The sequence below is a fragment of the Misgurnus anguillicaudatus genome, chromosome 17, assembly GCF_027580225.2.
Source record: "Misgurnus anguillicaudatus chromosome 17, ASM2758022v2, whole genome shotgun sequence".
NCBI lineage: Eukaryota > Metazoa > Chordata > Actinopteri > Cypriniformes > Cobitidae > Misgurnus > Misgurnus anguillicaudatus.
Genome location: NC_073353.2, coordinates 18,456,074 through 18,483,972, shown reverse-complemented (window position 1 = coordinate 18,483,972; position 27,899 = coordinate 18,456,074). Strand labels below are relative to the sequence as shown.

General features: G+C 35.9%; 1 protein-coding gene across 1 annotated transcript; it reads left to right on the top strand.

The window, feature by feature from the left end:
* Window positions 1–165: 165 nt before the first annotated feature.
* On the top strand, window positions 166–27,261 carry gdap2 (ganglioside induced differentiation associated protein 2). The gene is made up of 14 exons (XM_073855083.1): window positions 166–411; window positions 2,837–3,059; window positions 5,610–5,749; window positions 5,922–6,075; window positions 7,366–7,454; window positions 7,578–7,654; window positions 8,373–8,536; window positions 13,306–13,452; window positions 14,838–14,914; window positions 15,811–15,887; window positions 17,449–17,588; window positions 19,143–19,197; window positions 22,107–22,250; window positions 25,944–27,261. Exons 2-14 carry the CDS (start codon window positions 2,863–2,865, stop codon window positions 25,983–25,985), a joined length of 1,503 nt encoding a protein of 500 aa, XP_073711184.1. The 5' UTR covers window positions 166–411; window positions 2,837–2,862; the 3' UTR covers window positions 25,986–27,261.
* The last annotated feature ends 638 nt before the right edge of the window (window positions 27,262–27,899 follow it).

Here is a 27,899-nt window from a genome sequence, read left to right as displayed (position 1 = left end):
AAAAATAATTTTAAAAAATCCACATAATATTATCTGATCTTTATACACAAATAAACGTAACTATTAACGTAGAGCGTCATATATAATCTATAAAATATATATGTAATTCAAAAATAGATGTGTGTGCGCTTTCTACACAGGGCGACGCCATAGCGACTGTCCCTTAACGCAATACCGGAAATGATGATTTTTGTTCTCGTGAATCAGCTGATGAGGAAACTGACTTGACTGTTACAAATAAGATGTGTTGACCACAAGTAACCAAAATCAGTTTTTAACAAATGGTCCGTTTAAAATCGGAAGTTTGTGCTAACCGTGGCCCCTTAACACGTCTTAGAGCGAATATTGATTTCAAATGTCTTGTTAATGTAAAAGACAGGAGCGAGTATCTGCACCAGTGAACGAGATCTGGTAGGTTTCTGATTTATGCATTCTAACGGATTCTTGTTCTGCTATGCAACTGTAATGTTTTAGTATTTGTCGGTGTAAAAACAATATTGTGTTGCATAGTTTTTGGAAGGAAGTGTTGTAAATGAAATGAAACTTTAATGAACCAACACATCTTTGTTATTATTGTTGACATTTCGGAACTCGACCTTTACACCAGCAATTTTACTGAGTGTCTTATCTGCTCTTGGAGTCCTGCCTGGCTGGACTGATAAAGCCTCTCTGTTGTGTGTCAATAACTTTTATAAATAACGTTATGCCATACTCAAATCTTATAACAGCTTCATTCATGGCCGCGGGAAGTGGGGGTGCTGCGGGTGCTGCAGCACCCCCTGTTGGCGAGAGGGAGATTTTTTTTAAGTAAAAATTTTTGCACAATTTATAGATGGGTTGCTCGCGACGTCATAAACTGGTTGCGAGAGGCAGAAAGAAGAGACGTGCCTTGTGTTGTAGGCCAGCTGTGTCTGTAAGTCAAAATGCAAAGGAGTTGTTGCGTGGATAATAGTACCAACAGAGTCAGTGCTGTGTGCCTGATGTTAACATACCAGTAAATGCGACTATTACTAGCCTAACATTATAATTCATACATGTATCACAGTAACACTGCAAAAATAAAGACAGAAAAACAGTTCCAACTAAAATCAAGTTTTATTTATACAAACAATAAAGAACGCTTCAATAATTAAGGTTGTTGCAGTAGCGGATCAGCTTACCAATCGGGCTTTCTGCCTCCTGGATGCTCGCGCACCCTGTAATGTTTGTAAACCGGCAACCCCGTCTATATATTACTTATGAATATTTTAGGAAATTATTTTTGACACACGTATGTTATTACGTGTATTTTGGATTATAATTTCATGTGCCTACCCATCTCCGTGGCCTCATCCGAGCGCACTTCTCACCCTTGCGTCTTTTGAAGACATGCGTACGCACTCACCAGGACCCAGAAAAGACTCACACACCTTTGGTTGATACATGTCCACACAGAAATTCTGAACTCCCTGGGCATTCGTCCCCTCATGAGAGACTTTGGACTTTATTATACAACCGGCGCAATGCGCGACGCGAGTGTCTTTCGCTAGAGTAAAGAGCGTGTTGATAATATGCGCATACAGTATTAACGGGGTGACAACGCGGGTTTGTTATCACATACATGGATGCGATTCAAAGCAGCACAAACACGCCTTTTTAAAGGATTAAAATATAAAGATTATTATTGAGTCTCTTGGAAATAAATGATGACCGATTATGAGACAGAAGGCGCAAAGAGCTGCTTCACCTGTAGCTAAGTAAATGCTTTGCTTTTAAACAAATGCATCTATTTTTAAATGTTTTTAAATGCTTCCCCACGAATTTATTGTATATAATGACTCTTTACCTGTGGATATGGTGAAATGAGAACGTTTGTAAATTCGTTATCTCTTGTTTGTAACAAATAAAGTATTTTTAGAGTACAAAATCTTATATAAAGCCTAATATATTCTAAAAATGTAATTATACAGCATTTATTTCTTTATAAAAGTATACAATATCAGAACTAAACCCATTATTATTTTTGTTCAATGTATGAATTATTTATAAGTTCAAAAAAGCCAGCAATAGTACTATTTAGTAAATAAAAGATCTATATAAGGTATGTAATTGTGAGAATATTTTACCGCTGTTAAACGACGTGTGATCCTAACTTAATAACGAAAGTAAAATATGTTTGTCTGGACTTGAACATTTTGAAGTTTATTTAATATTATATTTTGTTATAATATTATATGTTGTATGTAAATATATATAAAATGTATGTCTGAAGTTGTAACGAAAGTAATTTCCCCTGGAATTGTTATAAGTATTTCTGCTTCTGATTAATAGCGCATATATTAATCTGATGTCTGTGTGTTTCAGACCCTGCTGTGTGCACTAAAGTGTATATGACAATAAAGTAGTGTGAAACTCAATGTATTTATTTTTAAAATGTATTTTAAATGGGCCTATAGGCTCATAGGTTTTTTGTAAAAAAAAAAAAAATCCCCCTGCGGCCCTGGCTTCATTAGTCAGATAACGTTACATAAAGTCTAAATGCTTTTAAAATGATAGTCACGTTTCTTGACTAAATTAACTTGTGGCCTGTTTTTATGGACATGCACATTTTTTAAAGCATTAAAATGTATTCAAATTAAATCCAAAAGTCTGAAAACAGCTTTCAGTGTTAAACATCTAGGTTTGATTTTTAAGAGTACTCTTACCTTTATATAAACTTGAGATCTCTTTTTTACATAGTAGACTTGTTGGTCCTACAGGCTGTCATTGTAACTAAGCACTGGTACAGTTATAATCTGGACTCAGGCTTTCCTGAAACTACAGCCCATGTTTTTTTAATTTTTCTCTGTCTTTTCAGATTAGTTCTCCTCTGTGAAGCACAGCATGGATCCCTTAGGAGCTCGTTCTCAATTTGTGGATGTCCTTAACCTCCCTACCTGGTCCCAGTCGCAGGGAAACCAGGACGAAGATGACGTAGAGAACGATTTTAAAGAAGATGATGGCATCCTGACCAATCAGATCAACTCTTTAACGTCCCCTTTCTCTTTCAGACAAGACATCAACAGCAAGATTGTACTTTTGTAAGTTTTCATTACGGTGCATCCTTCCTCTTCTCTGTGAATTTCTTCAGTTGATAAAGCCCTGACTGCTTAAATGTATAGGTGCCATTTACACATTTGTAATTGAAAATCTCAGCAGAACCGTCTATGTGCTTTTGAAATTGTAATTGAGCATTTTTTTTATCAGACTCTTAATGTATTCTGCCAACAAACCTGTATTTCTTAAGGGCCTGAGGCCGGGATTAAGCCGATTTGAAGCGAAAGTATTTGATGAGCGTATAATACGTGGCAAGAGAGGTGGCGTTTAGTGGCTTTTTCATCTAGGTATATTCTGTATTGTTGTTTTTATTAAACTTGATCAAATCTGACAGATAATCCAATCGTAATATTTTGCAGTGGTCATCTTTCATACATCTATTTGTATACAGAATTGTGTCTGGTCTTTAATTGCATCCAGTTCATGTGTCTGCCTTTACAATAACTGGGAGAATGTGTTGTGTCTGTGATGTCATGGCAGTCTGCTTGTTAAGTCATGACGCAAGGAATATCGTTTCCGGGTCTAAGCTTCCAATTTTGGAAATTAGCTTGTGCCGTGAGCCCTCAGGCTTAACAAGCAGATGGAAAAGTGGCTTTTTATTTAAACTAAACCTAACCAAAATATATGCTCACCTTAAGTTTTAACACCGTTCCAATGATCCCATGCACAAAATATTTAGGCATACATTTTTTTGGAGCTTTGTTGCAATAGAACTTATGATCTTTTAGTCATTCCCTTGTGTGTACAAATCCTCTTTATACCACAACCACATGACACAGCCTGGAAGGTCTTTATGGTCCAATGTAGCTATATGAAAACAGGATCTTTTTTCACTCTAGAGCAGGATACTTTTCACTTTGATTTCAGTTTCTCTAATATGAAAGAGGAAGTTTGTTGCTTAGCAACTTCTATTTGGGTAGATTAAGAAAAACTGTCCTACCCTTAAAATGTAAATTCGACTAAAAATAGAATTCAGCCCTGCATAAAAATGTATGCTTTCTAGATTTATTCAGTGCATGGTGATTTACAACTGTTAATAGTTACAATTAATTTACTTGAACTTGGAAGAGCCAATATTGTCAACTGCTATTGAGATTGAAAGGGCCTTGCGTGTCAAGGCTTTATATTTGTCAAGTAGTGCTAGTTAAGTGGCTTCTTTTAAGCTGCTAGAATTGTGGGGAACACAGTTGCATGCATGGAAGTGCAAAACTTATAGTTTATTTAATTATGTGACATTAATAACAGTGCAACCTTATCGGTTTTAAAGTCAAGAGTTCAATTACTCAAGTGAGTTTTTCCTTTAGCATAGATATTTTGCAGTATATTGGTTTATAACACCTAGTTCAAATCTCTTTTAAAATTAACGTCAAGTAGAAACAAGTTGTCACACGTTTTAAAATGTTATACATTACTATGATCTGCAAAATCAGTTATGTACGACTGTTAGGGTTGGGTATAGGGATCGAGCGATATGTTTTTTTTTGTGCCGATACCGATTTTTGATTAATCAGCCTTAGCCGATGACCAATACAGGCTTCCGATTTTCTTGCGCCGGTATTTGGATCCGATATTGCTATTGCTCACTCAAATTGCATCATAAAAATGACACGATGATGCCAAATGTTACAAGTCTCAATTTAAAAAAAGTTACATTTATTGAACTTAAAAAGAATATATTTAACAAATAGTAAAAACAGGTGAGGGTGCTATGGAACCATGAACTGCACTCTCCACAAGAACTAACAGCAAAGGATATTGAGTTCTAGCACTTTACTACTACAAATATATAGAGATGAGAAATGTCCAGCTATGATCAGCTGTTAGGCTGAGCTTTCGATGTTGTCATGGAAAGGTTGGTTGTTTTTAGTCACATGACCTGCAATCGCTTGTGGTTTCCAGCACTCTGTCTGTAAATAATGCTGGAAAAAATTGGCGAACACAGCAGCCACTTATCGGCCGACACATAAAACTTGCAAAAATCAGCCCGATATATCGGCCGGCCGATATATCGTTCTATCATAATTTTGATTCTACTCATCGATTCTGATTCTTTTTAATTCCCAGTTTTGATTTCAATGTGGTAAAAAGAAAGTATTCTTGTATATAGTGAGTATGTATAGTGAGACAATTGTAAATTTCTAATTTCTGTGGTTTTAATACAAATACTATTAAACTAATGTAGTGATGAGTGGGATTCATTTTTTATTTTATTTTATAGCAAGGATCTGATTCAGGCACTGGATTTTCGATTACCAACCCTAACAACTATTATTTACTTTATCCTTTGCCAAAAAGTCTTTAATCAGCTGTTTATAGGCAGGTTTCTTTGTGATAGCTAGCTTGCACTATATACTTTAGTGTTGTCATAAATTGCAGTAATGCTGAAAATAATACCTATTATTCTTGTAGCCAGGACTTTAAATATGTGTCCATACAAAAACACATTCCCAGTTTCTACTAAAGCTAGTTTATCTTGTGTAAAGTGCTGTATATCTTGCATCTGATTTACTAAGTTACTTTCTTTTATGTTACAGTAATGGAGATGTGGCACTTTTAAACTGTACTGCGATCGTCAATACAAGTAACGAGACACTAACAGACAAAAACCCTGTATCAGACAGCATTCACAGACACGCTGGGCCTGAGCTGAAGGATGAACTGCTCAAATTGAAAGGTAGGGGGCGCCACCTGGCTATCAAAAAGAACTATAATTTCACTGATCCTACACTGTTAATATTAACACTATTTATATTAGCGTTAATACATTGCTGTTTCCTGGTTTGGAGCAGATGTTATCTTCATTGTGTTTGATGAGTTTAATGACGTGGGTGTGTGTATTATTCCAGGATGTCGGACGGGTGAGGCAAAAATGACAGAGGGCTTTAACTTGGCCGCACGCTTCATTATTCATACGGTTGGACCCAAATATAAAGCCAAATACAGGACAGCTGCAGAGAGTTCTCTATACAGCTGCTACAGAAATGTCATGCAGCTCGCCAAGTAAGATGGGCCACTATACACTGATGGGAGAACTGTCCACTGAAAACTAACTTTATTCTTATTGGTCACATAAGTAAATAGACGTTTCTTTATCATATTCTTATCTGGTACTAAGATAAGATCAAATAGTAAAGCCATTCAGGCATCCTCTTGACAGGTGTCTCATTTTGGAGTTAGTAAAATAACAAGAAGCTTTATATGCACTAGCTGATGATTATAAATGGTGGCATCTTTTAAGGCCACATGTGCCTGGGCTTCTCATAGACTTGTGGATGTTTTGTTTGAAATAGGCAAAGTAACATCTTAGCTCCAAACTGAAGGTTTGATTGTGCACATAAAATATATTGTTCCAGTCATATTCATTGTGTGCTCACTCTATTGATATATGCAATTTATCTGTTGTTTGCTTTGGTGTGTCATGAAGTGGTTTTGATAAGCATTTACGTATATATGCAAAGTACAGTATGTCATCAGTACGTCAGACTACTGTCTGCTGCTATGTGGAAAACCTTTTAACAACTTAATTGTTTCAATCATCTTAATAGTCAATATGTGTTTTCGATAAGAAATTACCCTCAAAAGATTATTTTAAAGTCATTATGGTGGTAGATGAGAAATACATTGAAATACATTATAAAAATTAGCTTTATAAGTATTTTGTTTAATTTTATGCATTTTTTTAAATTGATTTAATTCAACATAATTACGTACACACAAGCTTTTAGGCTATGTATTTAGGCAATAACAATTTTTGGTAACACTTTACAATAGGGTTGTATTTATTAACAGTAGTTAATAACTAATGCATTAACTAACGAAGAACAATATGTCTACAGCATTTATTAATCTTAGTTAATGTTAATTTAAGTATTTACTAATAGGGTTTTAACATCAAAAGTTGTAACTGTTAACATTAATTAAGGCACAATGACCTAACATGACAATTGTAGAGGCATTAAATAGGATAAACAAAGTAGAAAAACTAGATTGATCATTGTTAGTTAATTGTTAGATCATTGTCAGCTTATTGTTAGATCATTGTCAGCTAATGTTTACTAATTGTTATCCATTTTTATTATTATTTAAACATAAAACATATCACTTAGGCCAGAAGTTTGCAAACTGGAGTACGAGGACCCCCACGGGTTCTAGGGGGTCCCCAGAAAATTTCAGAGGAAAAAGACAATTTAATAAAACTTATAAATTCATATTTTATTGAATATTAAAAACTTATTTGATTACAATATTTCTAAATAAATGTTTTTGTGTTGGTTGTCTTTCTGTGCACAGGGAATACGGCATGGGGTCTGTAGGATTCTGTGTGATCAACACAGTCAAAAGGGCATATCCACTGGAGGACGCCATACATATAGCATTAAGTAATTTCCTTTAACCTTTTATTTTATGCTGCAAGTCAAACACCTGCAGATCTTCCCTTTTCATTGAAATTTCACATATATTCACCTTTCACACATCAGAATGTATTTTCTTTTTTTTTTCAGGGACTGTTCGTAGGTTTCTTGAGAACCATGGTGAGAACATCGAGACTGTGGTGTTTGCTGTTTCAGATGTTGAAGAGGTTTGTGTGCTGTTTCGTTTTTGCTGTTTACGCAACAGCTTCCATCCTGTAACCCTACCATGTGTTTTCATTTTCTTATGAAACTCCCTTAATTCTACCAAAAAAACTTTTTGTTGTGTTTGTTAAACTTGTTATTATACAATGGGGCAGTTTCCAGATTATTCCATGACTGGGCCTTAGTTATTTTAGGGCATTTAAGTAGTTTTTACAAACATACCTTACAAAAAAACATTACTGATGTTTGAGACAAAACAATGTCGGTGCAAGATGTTTTTAAATAAAGCTCAAACATGCATTTTAATCTAGGATAAGACAGAAAACCATCTTAATGGGGCGGTTTCCCGGACCAGGGTTAGCTTAATCCAGGACTAGGCCTTAGTTTAATTAGGAAATATAACTAGTTTTAACAAACATGTCTTACTAAAAACATTACCTGTGTGCATTTTGAGGTAAAACAAAAGGCACTGATGTATTTTAAGATAATGTCAGTGCAAGTTGTTTTCAGTTTGGAGAGCTCTTAAAAGTGTTTAAGTCTAGGACTAATCTAATCCCTGTCCGGGAAACCGCCCCAATATGTATAATATACAGTAAACATTAATGTGTGTTTTACTTAAAAAACAGACAACAAAATTTTGTTGTGCCTGCATGATATGACCCTGAATGTTAATGAATTCATTTACACACATAAATAAGTAATTATTGTGTCTGTTTTTTCTAGCCAGTGTACATGAAGTTAATGCCTCTGTATTACCCACGCTCAAAGAGAGAAGAGAAAGCCAGTCTTCCTCTCCTGCCTGCAGACATCGGCAATGCTGAGGGCGAGCCTGTAGTCCCGGAGAGACAGATCCGAATCGCTGAAAAGCCGGGAAATCTGGATGATGAGGGCAAAAATATAACAATAGACCTAATTGTGATTTCAATCTTTGACATTACTTAGTCGGTGTTAAAGATATCAAAGATATAATTTCAGAGAATGTTCTTTACATTATGTAAGATAATGCAGCAAAAATGAATTTCGCTGGGTTTTCACAGGCAGGGTCACATATATTAATGACTTCCTGTATTGCCATCGCTAAGGTGTTTGGACATGGCTGTGAACAGGTCTGTTTGAGAATGAGAGTGGATTTGGCTCCACTTCTTGTCATGGCAGTTAGAGCACATGTGTATATTTATTTGTTAGTGAGAGATTAAATTTGTGTATTTGTTTGGCTGCAGTTACTTGAAACCCAGATCGTTTGGACTGCGTTCATGCTATGTTAAGGTGATCACCTCTCACTTGAGCTGTTCATCCAACTCAAACACACTGAGCATAAGCCAGGACCTGTGTCAATAAACACACCATGCTTCCCTGCCTTACTTTGAATGCTTTAATCCAGTACAAGGAAGGGCAGCCCGAGGTCTGCTTCAAAGTACCAATCCAACTCATTCCAGATTCATTCATATATATATTTATATATTTTTTCCAAAGTTCAGTTTAGCCACTAGCCAGACCATTAAATAAACAGAGACCGGAAGTTATATTTCGTCCAGACCAGAGGTGGAAAAAGTACTAAAATATTGTACTCAAGTAAAAGTAAAGTTACTTTAATAATATTTTACTTAAGTAAAAGTAAAGTTACTTGTCTAAAAATCTACTCAAGTAAAAGTAAAAAGTAAGTCATTTTAACTTTACTCAGAGTAAAAGTTACTTTTTTTACAGCGGGGAGAGGTGGAGGATTCTAGTATAGTTAAAAAACGACAAGGGAATATAAATCTCAAAGTAGTTGTTTTTAATTGTAGGAACATCTTTACAATTAAAGTGCAATAACAAAAAGTTAATAAAAAAAAAAGCTTTTTTAAAGTAAGAAACAGGAATTGTTTAATGATTTTTACATGTGAGTTATGCACTTTTGAAAGTGGTCAGCAGCTAGTAAATACACTCACTATAGTAAGGTTGTAAATGATGTATTGCTGGTAACATACATTATTTTATTAAACTATATATCTAGTTTAAATGAGCATATAATGAGATGAGTGCCATGTCTATATACATTTGACACGTTTATTATCTTCTTACTTCCCTGACCTGGGGACCTGATGACCTTTATTCTTCTCTCTCTCTTGCTCTCTCTCTCTCTCTTGCTCTCTCTCTCTCTCTCTCTCTCTCTCTCTCTGCAATGTCTAATGACCTGCCATTCTCGAGGACGTTTTGAAGTTCTGTTTGACTTGACGCGAAGCTGCTAGACCTCGGAAGATAATGCGCATGGTATTAAAACGCGTCGTGCAATTTCGTACTAAAGAGCATGAATCCTACCTTTCATAGAAATGAAACAATGAAACACTCGCTTCGCGTCAGTGGAAAGTGGTCGCTTAAATATGACCAGGGGTTTCTTTCATAAGATTTGAACTGAGGCGGGTCTGCATTAGCGCGCGCCTGTCTCGTCCGTCTCCATGGTTCTTTTTGCGCGGTCCCCGGGCCCCGCCCATTTACATCCGTTTCGCGTCTTTATCACTTTGCTTTTTAAAATATTTTTTTACTCAGTAACGGATATGATTTAAAATGTAGCGAAGTACAATACTTTAAATAAAACATACTTAAGTAAAAGTAAAAGTACAGATTTTAAAAACTACTCAAAAAAGTAAAAATACACAAAAAAAACTACTCAATTACAGTAACGTGAGTAAATGTAATTCGTTACTTTCCACCTCTGGTCCAGACACATAACCACGACAACACGCGTGCGTCCGATGAAAGTGTCTATATGACCCTGTCTGTGAAACCCCAGCTACAGTCATGTTTTTGTGATTTTACAGTTTTCTGCATAAATCTTCCTACATTAGTTCCTACGGGAACTAACATTGTTGCAACATTGTATATTAAGATGTGAGAACTACTGGATGACTTATAAAAGCTCAGTTTAATATGAATTACTTCTGACTTGCATTTTTGTATAGCTCACTGATTTCTCACCGAGACATCTGTGATTTCCTTCTGCCGTCTGAAACCTTTTTTTTTATAGTGTACCACTGGCAAAGGAGTCCAAAATAGTGTTTCTTTTGGAAAAAAAAAGTGTCTCTATGTTCTGCAGTGTAACTATTGCAGATGCAGGCATTGCGATGTCGGTGCTGAAACGATATATTGTGCAGCCTCTTTGAAATCGTACTTTAATGCTTCTAGTCAGTGTTGGGGAAAGTTTCTTTTAAAAGTAATGCATTACAATATTAAGTTACTCTCCCCAAAAAGTAACTAATTGCTAGCCTGGGTGCGAGCCGATCTTAGCCCCGCCCACAACATTTTAAAAGACGGGAAGATCGGTCTGGGGTTTCTCCGTTGAGGAGCTACCATGCGAGACCCAAAGCTGGTCGACCAATAAAATTGTCAGGGCGGGCTTTATACGATGATGGACAGATGATCAACAGTAACGTAATCAACCACGTCACCAAAGAGCGCGTGTGTTGAATCTATTTACAGCGAAATGGCTGCCGCTGTAGAATTCAGATGTGTGGATTCTGACATTGAGTCTGTTCTAAAAGATATTGACAGAGCATTGATTTTAAAAGAGAAACAGAGAAACGTGATCAAGGCATTTGTTGATCGGAAAGATGTTTTTGCCGTCCTTCCTACGGGATTCGGCAAAAGTTGGTTGCATTTATGGAGGACCAATTTAAAGAAGCAACTGAAATGGGTATCACGACGATGCAACTCGGCGTGCACGACGAGATGGATATAATTAGCGGTCGTTTCCAGCTTCTTTTCGGACCCCGGAATAGTGGCTGGGACATGCTAGGCTCTGTTATTTTTCAAGCAAACGTAATGCTTATCGTCGTGGATGAAGTTCAACGAATGTACAAATGGTAAGAGATAGTCTGACTGTATGACTTAGTAAATACTTAATGTTGTGATATAGATGAAATGTTTTAAACATAGTAGGTGTTGATGTACGTTCGCTAACTCAGACTTAGTATAATCACAATGTTAGTGTCAATGTAGCGAAATAACTAGCAGTTCGGTCAGGCTGCAAAAGACGTCATTTCAACATACGTCACACACTCCGTTGCTCGGATTGGTCATAGGTCTATCCAATTGAGTGCAGAGGCATTTTTCGGTTGAGACACGCCTCATAATCATAGCCCAATGGAGCGGTATCAGACTCAAATTCTGACTAGAATTGAGTATGACAACGCCAGGCTAACTAATTGCGTTACTTAGTTACTTTTTAGTTACTTTTGCATTACTTTTTCTTGGCTGAGGCTTGATCTCTTTTAGGTCTTGCAGGTGTTTTTTATAACTGAAAAGAAATTGCATATTTCATCACAAAAATGTCGAGCTCTGGCCTGCGCTCTTAGTTTCTGACTCAAACTGTTCCCACACAGGCATGTACGCATAGAGTGCATAATGTGACTACGTTTAGTTTAATTCAGTACATCATATTTTTTTATCTACTTAATTAAACTAAAAAAGTAACTCAAAAATTAATGTGTACATTTAAAAAGTAATGCGTTACTTTATCTGTTACTTCACAAAAGTAATATTATTACGTAATGCACGTTACTTATAATGCGTTACCCCCAACACTGCTCCTAGTCTCATATTTAGACAGGATCATATTTCTGTTTTACCTGATCGTGCCTCAATGAAATTGTCTGTTACTTGACTTATATTAAATCTCAGATATGCATGCTTAATATGATCTGCCACTACGTGTTGATATCAGGTCTAGTGAAGATGCATTAAGTTTTGTAAATTTGTACTGTAAGAAAGTTGTTATTACCATGGAGCTTTTGGTTAGTGTAATACAACAAATACATCTATTTGTACAGTCGTGTTCACCATCTTTTATTTGTTTAGACTTAATAATTTGTTCAACCATTGTTTGTCAGTTTAACTCATCTCTTTTATAGGCCAGTGAAAGTGTTGATCTTCCTCCATGTCTATTTTCCAACACATTACATTTAAGTTAGTATAATTGAGATAATTGTTATGATATATGAATTTCTATTGAAGTCATAATAAAATTCATCTTGAAACCAAAGGCTTTACCAGACAAAGATGCTGTTAATTGTCCAAAATACATCATAAAAAGACCACATGTTGCCTTTATTACAAAAACAAAGTCATCATCTTTGACCTAAGATAACCTTCAGCAGACAGCTGTGTCTGATTCAGTAATGGCAATGTCTCAGCCTACATTTGTGTGTCATGCTAGCAGCAAGCACCAATTGCCCTCTTTCTCTTTACTTTTTTGTAAAAGACTTTGATTTGAGTTTTGGCAGGTTTATATTTTAACAAACAGTTCAGGATGGACCTTCTTTTCATTTCTTTTTAGATATGGCTAAATTTGGCCCTATAGCGATTTGGCTTAAAATTGTAAACGAGAATAACAGGCAATGATGATTTTCCCTGGCTGTACATCACACACCGCTGGCTTTTCCAGCTCTGAATGAGGGTGGGAGGTCAGGCCTACTGGAATGCACCATGTCGTAGTGCTCACTGAACCTGCTAATGTTCATTTCAAGCATGTGAGGGATGTTACCGTTTATCACTGCAAAAAGCGCTTGTGCTTGAGCAGACTTTCATGGCCTGTTGCTTTTGGTTTTCTTGTAATGTCCAGACCTCAATGTAGAGTGCTAATAAGTACACAATAGTTTTGTTTGTCATCTTCTGCAGATGACTCTGGGGATGAATCGCTTGAATCAGATCTGGGGCTTGTTGGAAATCACGCATTCGCTCGTATGGAAGGAGACGTGGATAAGCAGCGGAAACTCATCCTGCAGGGCCAAATGTCTGAGGTGGCCCAGCAGAAACAGCACCAAAGGAATTAAGAGCTCTGGTTGTCTTAATAGACACTTACAAAAACATCCATCTGTTTTACACAGGATTCACCTGAAAGGTTTCAGTGTGATCACTTGTTATGTTATGTGTTTACTTGCATGTAAAATTCATGTGGTTGTTCTATAAGTGGTCTGACCACTGTTTCACAAAACCAAACCCCAACCAAACATTTACCATCATGACCATAGTTTCGACTAAAATGGCACAGTTATTGACACCGCATTGATTAGAGTGGTGTATTTTACAGACGATTTCAGCATTTCCTTTGATTTAATTTCACCACACTTTCATAAAGTAACTAAGGTATTGGTAAAATCATAAGTAGGAAACTGAAAAAATTGAACCTTTAGCCATCTTAAGTTACCTATAAACCTTGTAGTTATATTTATCTGTTTTCCTGTGATTTAAAAGGATTGGGGGATAAGGCTCATAATCTAATTGTGATATTGGGAGCATCAAAGTAAAAATTTTTACAAATTGATTTCAATCTTTGACATGGCCAATATTGAAGATCTCAAGGTTATATTTTTACAGATTGTTCTTCACAAAAATTACTTAGCTGGGTTTTCATTGGCAGGGTCACAATTTGTTACAATCTCATTTTTATTGATTGCAGAATTACATGACCACATTTTTATATATTTTCGCATCTTTCTGATTCACAGTTGCTTAAAGGCACACTCCAATTTGTTTGAAAATATGCTCATTTTCCAGCTCCTCTAGAGTTAAACATTTGATTTTTACTGTTTTGGAATCCATTCAGCTGATCTCCGAGTCTGGCGCTACCACTTTTAGCATAGCTTAGCATAATCCATTGAATCTGATTAGACCATTAGCATCGTGCTAAAAAAAAAAGTTTCAATATTTTTTCTATTTAAAACTTGACTCTTCTGTAGTTACATCGTGTACTTAGACAGACAAAAAATTTAAAGTTGTGATTTTCTAAGCAGATATGTCTAGGAGCTATACTGTCATTTTGGTGTAATAATCAAGAACTTTGCTGCAGTAACATGGCTGCACAACGCGCAATGATATTGAATTGTATGAAATTATATTGAAATGATATGAAAATCGCTACTTTTAATTTTCTGTCGGTCTTAGTACACGATGTAACTACAGAAGAGTCACGTTGAAAAATATCGAAACTCTTTGGTTATTTTTGAGAGCGATGCTAATGGTCTAATCAGATTCAATGGATTATGCTAACCTACTCCAAAAGTGGCAGCGCCAGACTCGGAGATTAGCTGAATGGATTTCAAAACTGTAAGAATCAAATGTTTAAATCTAGGGGAGCTGGAAAATGAGCATATCAAGTGGAGTGTCCCTTTAAGTATGAAATCTTATTTGTTTGTTTTTTCTATTTCTCTACAGCTATAACCGCTGGCTGTGCCGAGCACGGGCAGATGATCTTTCAGACATAGCAGCATTAAAAGCATTATATCAAACCGGTCAGTGAGTATTTATATGTAGCAATAACGATATCCAGCACGCGGTGTAACTGTAGCAGTGCAGTGTTTGTCTGTTTTATCTCTCACATGTTCTTCAGCACATGCTTGCGTTCTCATTGTGTCTGTTTCTCTGTATTTCTTTGTGCACATGTGGACTTTGTGCTCCCTCCATCTGTGTGTTTGCACTCTGGGCAGGAAACCTTTGTTCTGCCTCATTGAGCTCAACATCAGGGGGTTCTGTAATCCTTTTCTCTTGTTTCACGATTTCTGGATCAAAAATAGCCACTAAAGTAACGGTTGATGTGTGGATATATTTATCATCTTCATCCTCTTTTCTTGTCGCTAGTTCAGATAGTGTCAAAAAAGCTTCCCAGCTGGGTTTCAAACCAGAAACTCAAGTCGAGTTATAAGTGAATCTTTTGACATTCTTTTTTAAATATTTCTGGAAAAAACGGTAAATGTTTTTTTTGTTGTAAGACTGGATTGTATAAATCACATTGTCTTTTATGACCAAAGGGGGGCAGGCTTTCTCCAGCTGTGCACCATTATATCTTATTCATTATGCCACACAAGGACAAACTACTGTACATGTTTTTTGTAATATGCTACAAAAGATGTATTCAAAAATGTGTAACCACATTCACTCTTTCAGTTCTGTAAGATGAGTTTATTAAGCAGGGTGATGTTGAGACATGCAGTGAGATCATTTTAATATGATGTTTGATGTCGGATAAGGAAATTGCAGCGCATATTGCCGACAGGCTGCCGACCCCTTAATCCTAACCCAGACTCAAAGCCTGGGCAGACTGTCAGACAATATGCGATGCATTTTATGTAGTGGGTGTGGATCTTAATACAGTCCAAGTGTGCCACAATGCTTTGTTTCTTACTTTCAGGTGTTGATATATGTGGCAGGACGGTCATGGTAGTTGTCGGCAGGAATATTCCAGTTACGATCATTGATATGGAGAAGGTAAAAAGTTAATGTTTGTACTTGCTTAGATTTTTTTCTAGAGCTGTCAAAAGATTAATTGCATACAAAATAAAAGGTTGTTTTTGCACTGTGTGTAATTATTTTGTGTATATATAATATACACATACATGTATACATTTGAGAAAAATGCTATGTATCTATATATTTTTTAGTCTATATGTAATATAAAATATATCAAAATCTATATATACACTCACACATATGTACAATTTCTTAAGTACATACATGCGTGCGTGCGTGTGTGTTTATATATACAAAATAATTACACACAATGAACACGCATATATTTTGCAACTTTTATTTTGTATGCAATAAATCGCGATTAATCTTTTGACAGCCCTATTTTTTCATATTTGTGCAGTGGCCGCTCATGACTGCTCATCCGAGGAGCTCAAATTCTAAATATGTGTTCGAAGTGTCATTTGTGTTGCTCGTGTTTTCAAAATATGTTTTTTGAGTCATGTGAACCATGTGAAATCACGTGTTTTGTCAAAATAAGTGCCTGCTGCACACGCGTCAAAACCGTTTATGATGTCGGAGCCGATGGTGTAGTGGAAGGCGCTCCGACACATGGTGCAGACGCACTTCTGGCGACCCGAGTTCGAATCTCGGCTCGAGGTCCTTTGCCAATCCCATACCCCTCTCTTCACCCTATACTTTCCTGTCATCTCCTTCATTACTATATATCCAATAAAGGCAAAAATGGCCCAAAAAAAAAAAACATTTATGATAAAAGACGCTCACGTTCACAAAATACACGCAAGACACTCCCTTAACAGTAAACTCTGATTACGCATGAGATTATGTGAGTATCTGGCAAACGCAAGCGTCTCATAAACCCTTTAGACGCGTCTGCAGCAGGCACTTATTTTGACAAGACACGTGATGCACATAGGATCACTCGACGCGCAGAACACATATTTTGAAATTACGAACCACACACATGATGGGCTACATACATGTTGTGACGAACTTCGCATCAAGCCCCCTCGAAAAAATAAGTCACCGCCCGCCACTGTATTTGTGACCCTGTTTGTGAAATCCAGGCTAAATTTTATAATCTAATTGTGAGATTAGGAGCATAAAAGTTTGATTCCGGTCACTGATTTCACATTGATTTATATCTTTGATATGGCCTCACTCAGTCAATATTAAATATACCAGGATTATATTCTGAATGTTCTTTACAGTACATTTTTATATATGTATATATATTATATATATATATATATATATATATATATATATATATGATTTTTAGAAAAAAATAAAAAATCCTAGAAAACAAAAAAGTAGAAGAAAATCACAGAAAAATGTCATTAGCTGGGTTTTCACAGCCATGGCTAGATTTTCTTATGCAGAATGATATAAAAAAGCATAAAGCATGTTAGAAAATGTTTGTCAGATTTAGCAACATTACTGCACGATTTCACCTGGTTTACTGAAATAAGCATTTTAAATATTTATTTAAATATGTAAAGAAAAAATCCGCATTGATAATTTCTCTGTATGTTTTTTTTTTTGTGTGTACGTTTGATAGGCCTTACTTTATTTCATCCATGTAATGGACCATATTACGGTAAAGGAGTATGTGATGGTGTATTTCCACACGCTCACCAGTGAACACAACCACCTCGACACAGACTTCCTCAAAAAGCTCTATGAAATTGTGGACACCAAGTAAGAACAATTTCTGCATCATCACAGAAATACAGTAAACCACCCACACATCTTCCTCTCTATGACCCTTCAAAGGTTAAAATATGACTTCACCATCTTATTTGGCTGATGTAGTCTGTAAACACATAAATCTCTGGCACATATGGAAAAGCCAGTCGCATTGTCATAAAATGCTAACTCAGTGAGTCATTAATTTTATCATCTGCTTTTGCCAAACACTACTATCTCCCTAAACCAAATGTAGCCAAAAGACATCACATATGTTGCACTAATCATTCGTGAAAGTCTTCCTGTTTGTGAAGATTTATGCAGAGCAACTCAACCTGGCTGCGCTGTGAGTTTTCGGGTTATGACAGACTTGGAAAGCACCATTCTAAGTCGGTCCACACACACACACACACTGCGCCGCTGAGTCATATTTCCTTTGCTTTACCTGCTCTGCACTTCAGAGTATCGCTCTTGATGTGGGTGCTCGAATGTGATGTTGGTTCCTCTTAGGAAAGAAAAGTAATATAGCCTTCAATAACGTCCTGCGAAGCACAATGGGAAATTTTGAGGGGGATTCTGGGTATCAGGGTTAGAACATTGAGAGTGAATGCAACGGCCCTGACACCTTGTAAATCTGGGAAGAACTGAGGTCTCTGTGTTCTCCAGCTCAGCCAACTGAGAAAATGGCCAAACCATCACCACCACCATCACCAAACGCCTACAGATGCTTTAATGGGTGGAACTAAATAGCATCACGATTGCGTCATTAGATTGAACAGCCCTTGTGAAACTTTGTGATCGGTGTTTCCTGGCTTAGCGGAGGAGAGTGAGTCTTTCTTAAAAGTGACATCCGTGGGAGGTGAGCGTGAGGTCATGTTTTCGGGGGACATCACAGAGGAAACCACGGTCTTTGAAATAAAAAGCTTAAATACCCTTTAGCTCCAGTCCCTCACACTTTCCGTGCATTGTGGAGATCGGCGTGACTCATTGCTCTGAAAGGCCAATTTGTTTCGTGTCATTTATTATCAGGCATCAGCAGAGCATAAAAGAAACAATTATTGTTATCATAGTTTTTTATTATACTACGACACACAAGACAACAATCTTTATAAAGTGTTTTGTGAACATAACACCGTGGGCAGGATTCTGTTATGGTCCTGTAAGCAATCAGAGTTGTGTTTAGCCAATAGTTTATCACTCCCAATAACCCCTGCTCATGGTTTTGGAGCAGACAGTGCGAGTCCATCGTGGGAAAGAGGAGAAGAGGATGGATACGTCCCTTACGCTTTTCAAACACCCCTCCGCTTCTGGCCAGCCAATCGTCCAGATCTGTATTACTTTGCGTGTTTTGGACGACAGTGTGCGGTTTGGACGCGACGTTCCTGCTGGACTCGATTTAGTCTGTTGCTCGTTCTCAAAAAATGCACCCTTGTGCACAAACTGTTTTTTAAGTAATCTAATGGGTTTAAAGCCCAATGCACTGGAGGAATTTGCTAATAGTATAATAATTTATTTTGTTGGTGTGTTGATGATGTTTACAAAACCATTTTTTTTGCTTTCTTTTAGGTTTAAGAAAAACCTGAGAGCTTTCTACTTTGTTCACCCAACATTCCGCTCCAAGGTAAATGTAATCGGTTCATCAGCTCCTATTTAAGTCTATTAAACTAAGTTTTAGATGTTCATCTAGAAATGAGCAGCACCATGAAAGCTTTCTTTTCGTGGGCGTCTACGGGCATATGGTTCACATGTTTCACATTGACTGAAAAAGTCGTGCAATTGAATAGGTTTATACAGTACACATCTCTGTAATCACATTGAGATTCATAATAAATGCGTCCGCACTAAGTGTTCCACACAACCTATTCAGGTAATTGAAGTGTTTATGAGTATGTGTTGTCTTTGCCAGGCTTTGCTTTCATTTATGAAATTATTCAACAATTATTCTCTGTGCTCTCCAAACGCAGAAGAACCCATGCAATTAAATGTCACATAATTGTTTGTTTAAAAATGCATCCATTTCAGTCTGAGAATGCGTGGCCATTGTAACATTTCCAGGTGTGAAACGTGTAGGGATGAGTTATTTGAATAAACACTACCGATGCTGAAAAGCTTTGGGAGCTAGAGAGTTTGCCATAAGCAGGGAAACGTTCAATTTACATGTGCGCTTTGAACGATTTTCTGGCTGTCCGTTTTAAAATTGATCTCTTCATGGTGTATTTTTTGGGCTCTGTTCCTACCTTAAAAAATACTTTTTCCTAAGAATAAATAAATAACTGAAGTCTAAGGGGGTGTGCACACCAAAGCTTTTAAACGAGGCTGAAAACGCCAGGCGGTCGTCAACTGCCAGCTTTTTTCAGCTGAGCGCTTACTTCTGCTTTGTTTATCAGTCGTTAAACGATGCACTGGTTTGTTGTTGTGATGTTTATCCCGCCCCTCCTTCACAGTGATTGGACCGCCGTGTGAGAACTGATATTGCTGAGCTTTTGACCCAAAGTGGAGTATTTTCCAACTCTCTGTACTTGGCGCGTAAAAACCACCGAATGCTGGCTTTCAGTGCGGAAAAAAACGCCAGTTAAAAACGCCAGTGAAAAACGTTGTGCTTCCATTGGAAACATTTAAAGGAAAACAACACCGTTTTTCAATATATTTTACTATGTTCTTTAGTGCTGGGCAAAGATTAATCATGATTAATCGCATACAAAATAAAAGTTCATTTTTTGCATAATATATGTGTCTGTGCTGTGTGTAATAATTATGTATACTTAAAAACAGACACATACACGTATACATTTCAGAACATTTTTTATTTATATATCCATTTTTTTGTTTATATATATATATATATATATATATATATATATATATATATATATATATATATATATATATATATATATATATATATATATATATATATATATATATATATATATATATATATATATATATATATATACACACACACACATTTAAATGTTTCTTAAATACATGAATGTGTGTGTGTTTATATATACATAATGATAACACACAGCACACACTCTTATATAATGCAAAAAATAATAAAAAAAAAAAAATCATTTGTTTTGTATGCAATTAATCTTTGCCCAGCACTAGTTCTTACCTCAACTTGGACGAATTGGTGCATACCTATCTTTTTTCAATGCGTGCACTTGATGTTTGTGCAGCGCGTCGTGAATGTGTTGGCATTTAGCCTAGCCCCGTTCATTCCTTGGGATCCAGGCAGGGATGAATTTAGAAGCCACCAAACACATAAAAATTAGAACTATATTGTATGGCAGAAGAGCACTTAGTTTGCATCACTTCGACATTGGGCGCAGTAATATTGACTGAAGTTTGAGCGAGAGGTGGAGTAGTCAGGAGTGATGATGTTACTGCTCGCCAAGATTGAAGTGCTACAAACTAAGTGCTCTTCAGTTCTCATTTTTATCTGCTTAAAAAATCACCACGTTTTATTATGTTCCACCATACTTACTCGTGTAACTACTCATTTAACAGTCTTTAAATAGGGAAAACAGGGAAGTGTTTGGTGACTTCTAAATTTATCCCTGTTTGAATCCTAAGGAATGAATGGGGCTATATGCTAACACATTCACGACGCACTGTACAAAGATTAAGTGCACGCATTGAAAAAAGATAGGTATGTATTAATTTTTTTAAGTTGATGTAAGAACAAAGTAAAATATTGAAAATACCGCTGGAGTAAAAGCTTTGGTGTGCACGCCCCCTAACAGCAGCTGTTAACTTTATATGTAAATCACATTTCCGTTTTTTCGCACTGTAAATCCAACAACAACGAACCGCATTTTGGGTTACATAATAAAAGTGAAATTGCAATGAAATTATATGTATATGATTGAGTACAAATTGGTGTCTTAATAATTTACTGTAAATGAGTAAAGTAACAAGGATTTGACCTTCTGCGCTATGTGAAACGTATGTAATAACCCTGTCATAATTTTGACATAATTGAATAAATTGACTTTCAGTTCACTTTTGAAAAACAGAAGCTATGAAGCTTTCTACATTCATTTCATTTTTTAATTAAATGTATAAATGTTATTCGTTTTTGTGACCCTGATTGTGAAATACAGGTTTAAGTAATGAGATTAGGAGCATCGAAGTTTGATTTTATTCATTGATTTCAATTTTTGACATGACCTTTTCTCTTTTAATATTAAAGTGTTCTTTACATTTATTTATATTTAGGATGATTTTATGTAGAAAAATTCTTTAGCTGAGTTTTCACAGACTGGGACACATTTCGTGTTTTGTGCTTAGAATGAAATACAAGGGACAAATTTCGTCCCATGCAAAAAATATCAAACCTTTATTATTATTTATTTAATAATACGCTTGACATTGCTAGGTGGATAAAGGCCATTGTAAAAATGCAAACATCTTTTATTAACTCTGTTGAGAAAAGATAAATGGTTTTACTTTAAGGATCTTTTTTGCAACATAGAAAGATCTCGGTCCTTCTAAAAGATTTTTGTTTAAAATTTTCATTAGGTGTCTACATGGTTTTTCACAACGTTCAGTGTATCAGGCCTGAAAGAGAAAGTTCATCACATAGAGAATCTGCAGCAGCTCTTCACCTGTATCCTACCAGAGCAGATTGACATCCCTCCTTTTGTCCTGGAGTATGACGCACGGGTGAGTTTGCAATCCTGTGACACACACATCTGCTTGTAATGTCTCTCATAAACGCCTATGACATTTGATCATTTTATTGTAGGAGTTTATACTTTGAAAAGCTAATGTGTTATTTATTAAAATTATATCTTTGACAGAACCGGATGTATTTCTCTGTAACTCAAATTAAGAACAGTTCATCATCTGGGGATGTTTGTTTTTGGTTTCTGATGACAAAAAATTGTCAATGTTGTTTCAGTTAAGCAAGCACATCTTTAAGGACTTTTAAGGACATGTTTAACTCCATCATCTTTATTCTCAATCATAAAGGTTTTCTCATTGCTTAAGGTATTTGCATCTTGTAACGAACTGTAGAGGTTTCCCTGTGTGACCTCTTTCTAAAATGCAGCTTTTCAATTTGCTTCATTTTTGGTAAAGCTGCTATATAAAATATTCATGGATTTTTATAGCTCTTAATGAGCTCCTTTTATATTTTGAAACGGGTTGTGTTTGGCTTGTGGAAATGAGATTCTTTGGGTCAGATGTTAAAAATAAATCTCTCAGTATGGGTGGAGGAAACTCGTTCGCTTCTCAGACTGAAAGAGGTCTTAGTCGTGAGAAATGAACCCGTCTGAGTGCCTCGCTGCCTCCGCTCAGACTCAAGACGGAAAACATTGGATGACTCAACCTGTTATGTGGGTTAGGGTGACAATTAAAAGACAGCTAAATATTAAGTTTAGTCAAGTACTGCTGCACGTGAGATTAAGTTATGATTACAGTTGTCTGGCTTTAAAGAATCTAATATTAGTTTTAACAAGTCTTGTGGCATTTTCTTCCCTTGATCTGCAGACATTGTGGTCGAATGAATATTAAAATGTTGTTACCTTTGTTACCACTGTTCCAAAAATTACTCAGAAATTATGAGCAAGAATGCAATACAAGATTTTCCACCGAGTCAAAATGGTACAGTTTAGCCTCAGCTTATGGGTTATTTCATTTTTGTACCATTGCACAGCAGATGGGTGGTGTAATTTAGCATTTTGCAACCTGGGCTGGTAACCAAAAATGTACTACTACTCTGTCAAAAAAAAATATTTTTGCAAAAATACAAAACTGTACATTTTCTGCCACTGTTGTGGTACCCTCTACTGAAAATAAATTATTCATTCAATGTACTCACTTTTTTAAGGTAAGTGGTTGCAATCAATTTATTTGAGTAAATTGAATGAGTCATTTTTTTAGTGTAAGGTTCTGCTTTGCATCTTTACAGGCATACAAAACATAATACAATGGTGTATCTTTTGGGTACATTACTGTACCTTAAGGATTTATTGTGTACCTTTAAAGGTACTGTTATGTGTTTTGTACCCCTAACATTTAACTGGTACACAATGGGTCCTTATAGGGTATAATATTGTACCCAAAAAAAGGTACAACATTTCTGTGTTGTATACTCGGGCCATAAAGGTACAAAAAAGGACAGTGCTGGAATCATAGTTAACTTAGTTGCAGTGCTAAAATTGAAGGAGGGGATCCCAAACTTTCCATAAGTCCTAAAAAATATTTCGAATATTAAAGTTTTTTACCTTACAAAATGCGATTTTCTTTATCCCACTACTTTACCTCAAACTTAGTGAGTTAATATGAAATAAAAAAACACCAGAATCATTTTATGAGGCCTGTAAGGACTTTAACTGAGAGAAAAACTTCAAATTAACGCTTTGTGAAACACCTAACTTTTTTTGTTTGTAAAACTGCCGAATTCATCAATAAGTAATTTTATTTGAATGGGTTTGTCACACCCACATCAGTATATATGATGTATGTATGTGCTGGGGAAAGTTTTTACTTTTAAAAGTAATGCATTGCAATATTAAGTTACTCCCCAAAAAAGTAACTAATTGCGTTACTTAGTTACTTTTATAAAGTAATGCTTACGTTACTTTTTCTTACTTTGCAGGTGTTTTTTATGACTAAGAAGTTCTGCATTCAGAAATTGCACATTTCCATTGCAAAAATGTCAAGCTCTGGTATACCATCTCCATTTCTGACTGAAACTGTTCACGCATAGAGTGTGTAATTCTACGTTAATATGTTTAACGTTAATGCAGTACATTGTTTTTTTACGTCCAATTATTTATACTGAAAAGTAACTCGCATTACTTGAAAAAAAAAGTAACTCAAATATTAATGTGTAAATTTATAAAGTAATGCGTTTCTTTACTACGTAATGCACGTTACTTGTAATGCGTTACCCTGAACACTGTGTATGTGTCTGTCAAACAAAAGTGGTAATGTCTATAAAAAGATAAAATGATTAAATATGTTGATAAAACAGCCATATTAAATAATACACATGTATGGTCAACCTTATAATGCTTGAAGTGGCTTGAGTTTTTTACATGCAGACATCACTGCTAATGGAGATACTTTATTGAACGCTCCTTTAATCTAGGAAGAGGTTTCATCTGTGTCTTTAAGAGGACTCTTGATCATGTCTGCATTTGTAATCAAATATACTAAACTAGTATAGATAAACTAATATAACTAGACATAATTATTCATATACACATGGTCAGGTAGGATTTGTTTCCATGCCAATAGTAGTTTTTGTCTATTTGTATTCAGGCTCAAATTGCCCAGGATTACAGCTGTACTGTGTGATCCTTGTAAATGAAAAGGTGAAATATGGCACACGGTGAAGTAGCTGTGAAGAATTGATCATGTCACTAATGTATTAAATGGATGCTCTTTCTCTTCGCACCAGGTGCACGTCATGGTACACAGACTTAATTAAAAAAAATTATTTATACGAAGGTCGTTTTTGTGTGTGCGTCCATTTGATGCATTTTCGACAACACTTTGTAACAACAAACTGGGACATTACATCTGAATATTAGTAAAGCAGAATTGAATTGTTGTTAGATTTTTTTGTCATATCTACACCCGTCCTACATGGGTAAATGTAGGAGGTTGCTTGGAAGGCATGTGGTTGTGTATTTTAGATCTTATCTTCGACTTAAGTTATCTCATCTTATAGATATGCAAGGAATATTCTCGACTTATCTGGAGTAGACTATCCTCATTTTGGTATTTCTTGAACTCGTTGTTATGTAAATACATAATACATTATTCATTTGTGTCTGTTCTTATATGTGGCCCTGCACCTTAAACCACATGGGTATATTTGTAATAATTGCATTGTATGGGTCAAATTTATAAAACTTTTATGCTAAAAATGATTAGAATATTATGTAAGGATCATGTTCCATACAGATATTTTAGTTTCCTACTGTGTGCGTGTGTGTGTGTATATGTGTATGTATATATATGTATATGTATCTCAAATATTTATTCCTTGAAAAAATGACCTTGTTATCTTTAACACTGACGAAGTAGGGCCACGCCAAAGATTGAACTCAAACTTTGATGCTTACTGTATAAGACAGACATGTATAAGACAGACATGATCACACATACAGTAGTATTTCCTAGGAAGCACAACCTTTACTAAATATCTGCATCTCTGCCCTTCAAAAATTTTATCTTGGTATCCTGGTCTATCGATGTGAGTAATGGTGGCCTTTCGCCAATTTCCCATCAGTTTTTTACAGTATTTAGCACCTCCCAGCTTATTGGTGGCCAAACGTGACTTACTACTGTGTGTTTATCTTTATTCATCTGTACTCATAAGTGTCATCTGTACTCTTTCAGGTTAACAGCCCGTATTATACGTCTCACTCCTCCGGTCTGTGACGGTATCAGATAAAGCAAGTGCAGTAAGGTTTGACAGGATCTGTCACTGTATGCTGAGCCTCTGGGCAAACACTGAACCCGATGACACTGATGGCTATGTCAGAGATGTATCTCCGTCATTCCTGGGAAGCAAAGTTTTCCTGGTGACAAACGGAGATAGACGATCCTCCTTCTTTCAATAATGCTGTATAAACATAACCTGCTGAACGTGCCACAGACTGAAACGAAACCAAAATGTCAAAGAAGGAACTGCTGGTTTGACTTAAACTGAAAGTTTGAAAAATGTATATATATATATATATTTGCGTTTTTGTGAACTGAATTTGACAAATATGCATAACAACTGATATTTTGTACCTGGAAACAATAATTACTGCCGTTTTTTATTTCTAATGTCCATCTCTTTGGTTCATTTAGTAATCTTACCACTATAGTTTGCCACCTAAGTCTACATTGTTTTGTAGTTTTATTGCATTCCACATCTGCACGGTCACCATCTGGAGCAGTTTATATTTTTCAGCCACAAAGACAGTTAAAGTTTTATCTCCGGCATTAAGCATAAACATTACTACAGATTCACCCGAAAGATTGCTGTTTAAAGCTGTTTGTCCAACACTCTCAGAGAAAAGATAAAAGCTGTCACTGGGGTGGTACCCTTTTAAAACGTAAATTTTTTTGTACGTAAAGGCTGCATGTTAGTACAGTGACAACATGTATACCCTTATTACTGAGAGTAAAGCTGGTCTATGTAGATATCAGTTCCCATTATAACATCAGCACACATGAATGCATACAGTATAAATGACACAAGCTGCTTACTATGGTCATCAGCACCAAAATATCACAGTACCAGATCGTCTCAATGTTTATTTGCACTCAATTTATATTTTTGTCTGAGATTTCCAATTGACTGCCCTTTTTCAGATAGTATGTTTACTTCTCCAGTAGATTTTTTGGTATCTGTTTCTATCTATACAAGACGTCAGTGTTCATGATTGGTGGATCTTTAGATGCCTACAGTACACTAACATTTTTAAAGGGCGTCACTTTGTATTGTCTCTAAAAAACAAAGCAGATTTACATGCATGGCCAAAGTAAAGCACTGTAAATACTTAACTGTAGATAATACTAATGCAGTCTGTTACTACAAATTTTGGTTTGTTTTAGTGAGCCGCTACTGGAACGTTGCATTGATTGTGTTAAATTATGTACCGTTTTAAATGAAGTATGAATAAATCATAGTGCTGTTTGAATAAAAGAAAATCTGATGGTTGAATGTTGTCATTAGTCTGTTTGGGTGCCATTGGTATTTATTTAATAGTGAGTATCAGTATTTCCACATTTGTGGTGAAATGTGTTCAATATATTTTAAATCTAAAATAAATATATACATTTATTTATTTATTTTAATGTAATTTTTTTTAAATAGCTCGTTTTAAAGTATTGCTAAGTTTAATATTTAAATTTTCAAGCTTTTATGCATAGATTTTAATTTGGAGAACATTCTCTCTTGTTCTGTCTATATACTCTCACCTAAAGGATTATTAGGAACACCTGTTCAATTTCTCATTTATGCAATTATCTAATCAACCAATCACATGGCAGTTGCTTCAATGCATTTAGGGGTGTGGTCCTGGTCAAGACAATCTCCTGAACTCCAAATCGAATGTCAGAATAGGAAAGACAAGGGAATTTAAGCAATTTTGAGCGTGGCATGGTTGTTGGTGCCAGACGGGCCAGTCTGAGTATTTAACAATATGCTCAGTTACTGAGATTTTCACACACAACCATTTCTAGGGTTTACAAAGAATGGTGTGAAAAGGGAAAAACATCCAGTATGCGGCAGTCCTGTGAGTGAAAATGCCTTGTTGATGCTAGAGGTCAGAGGAGAATGTGCCGACTGATTCAAGCTGA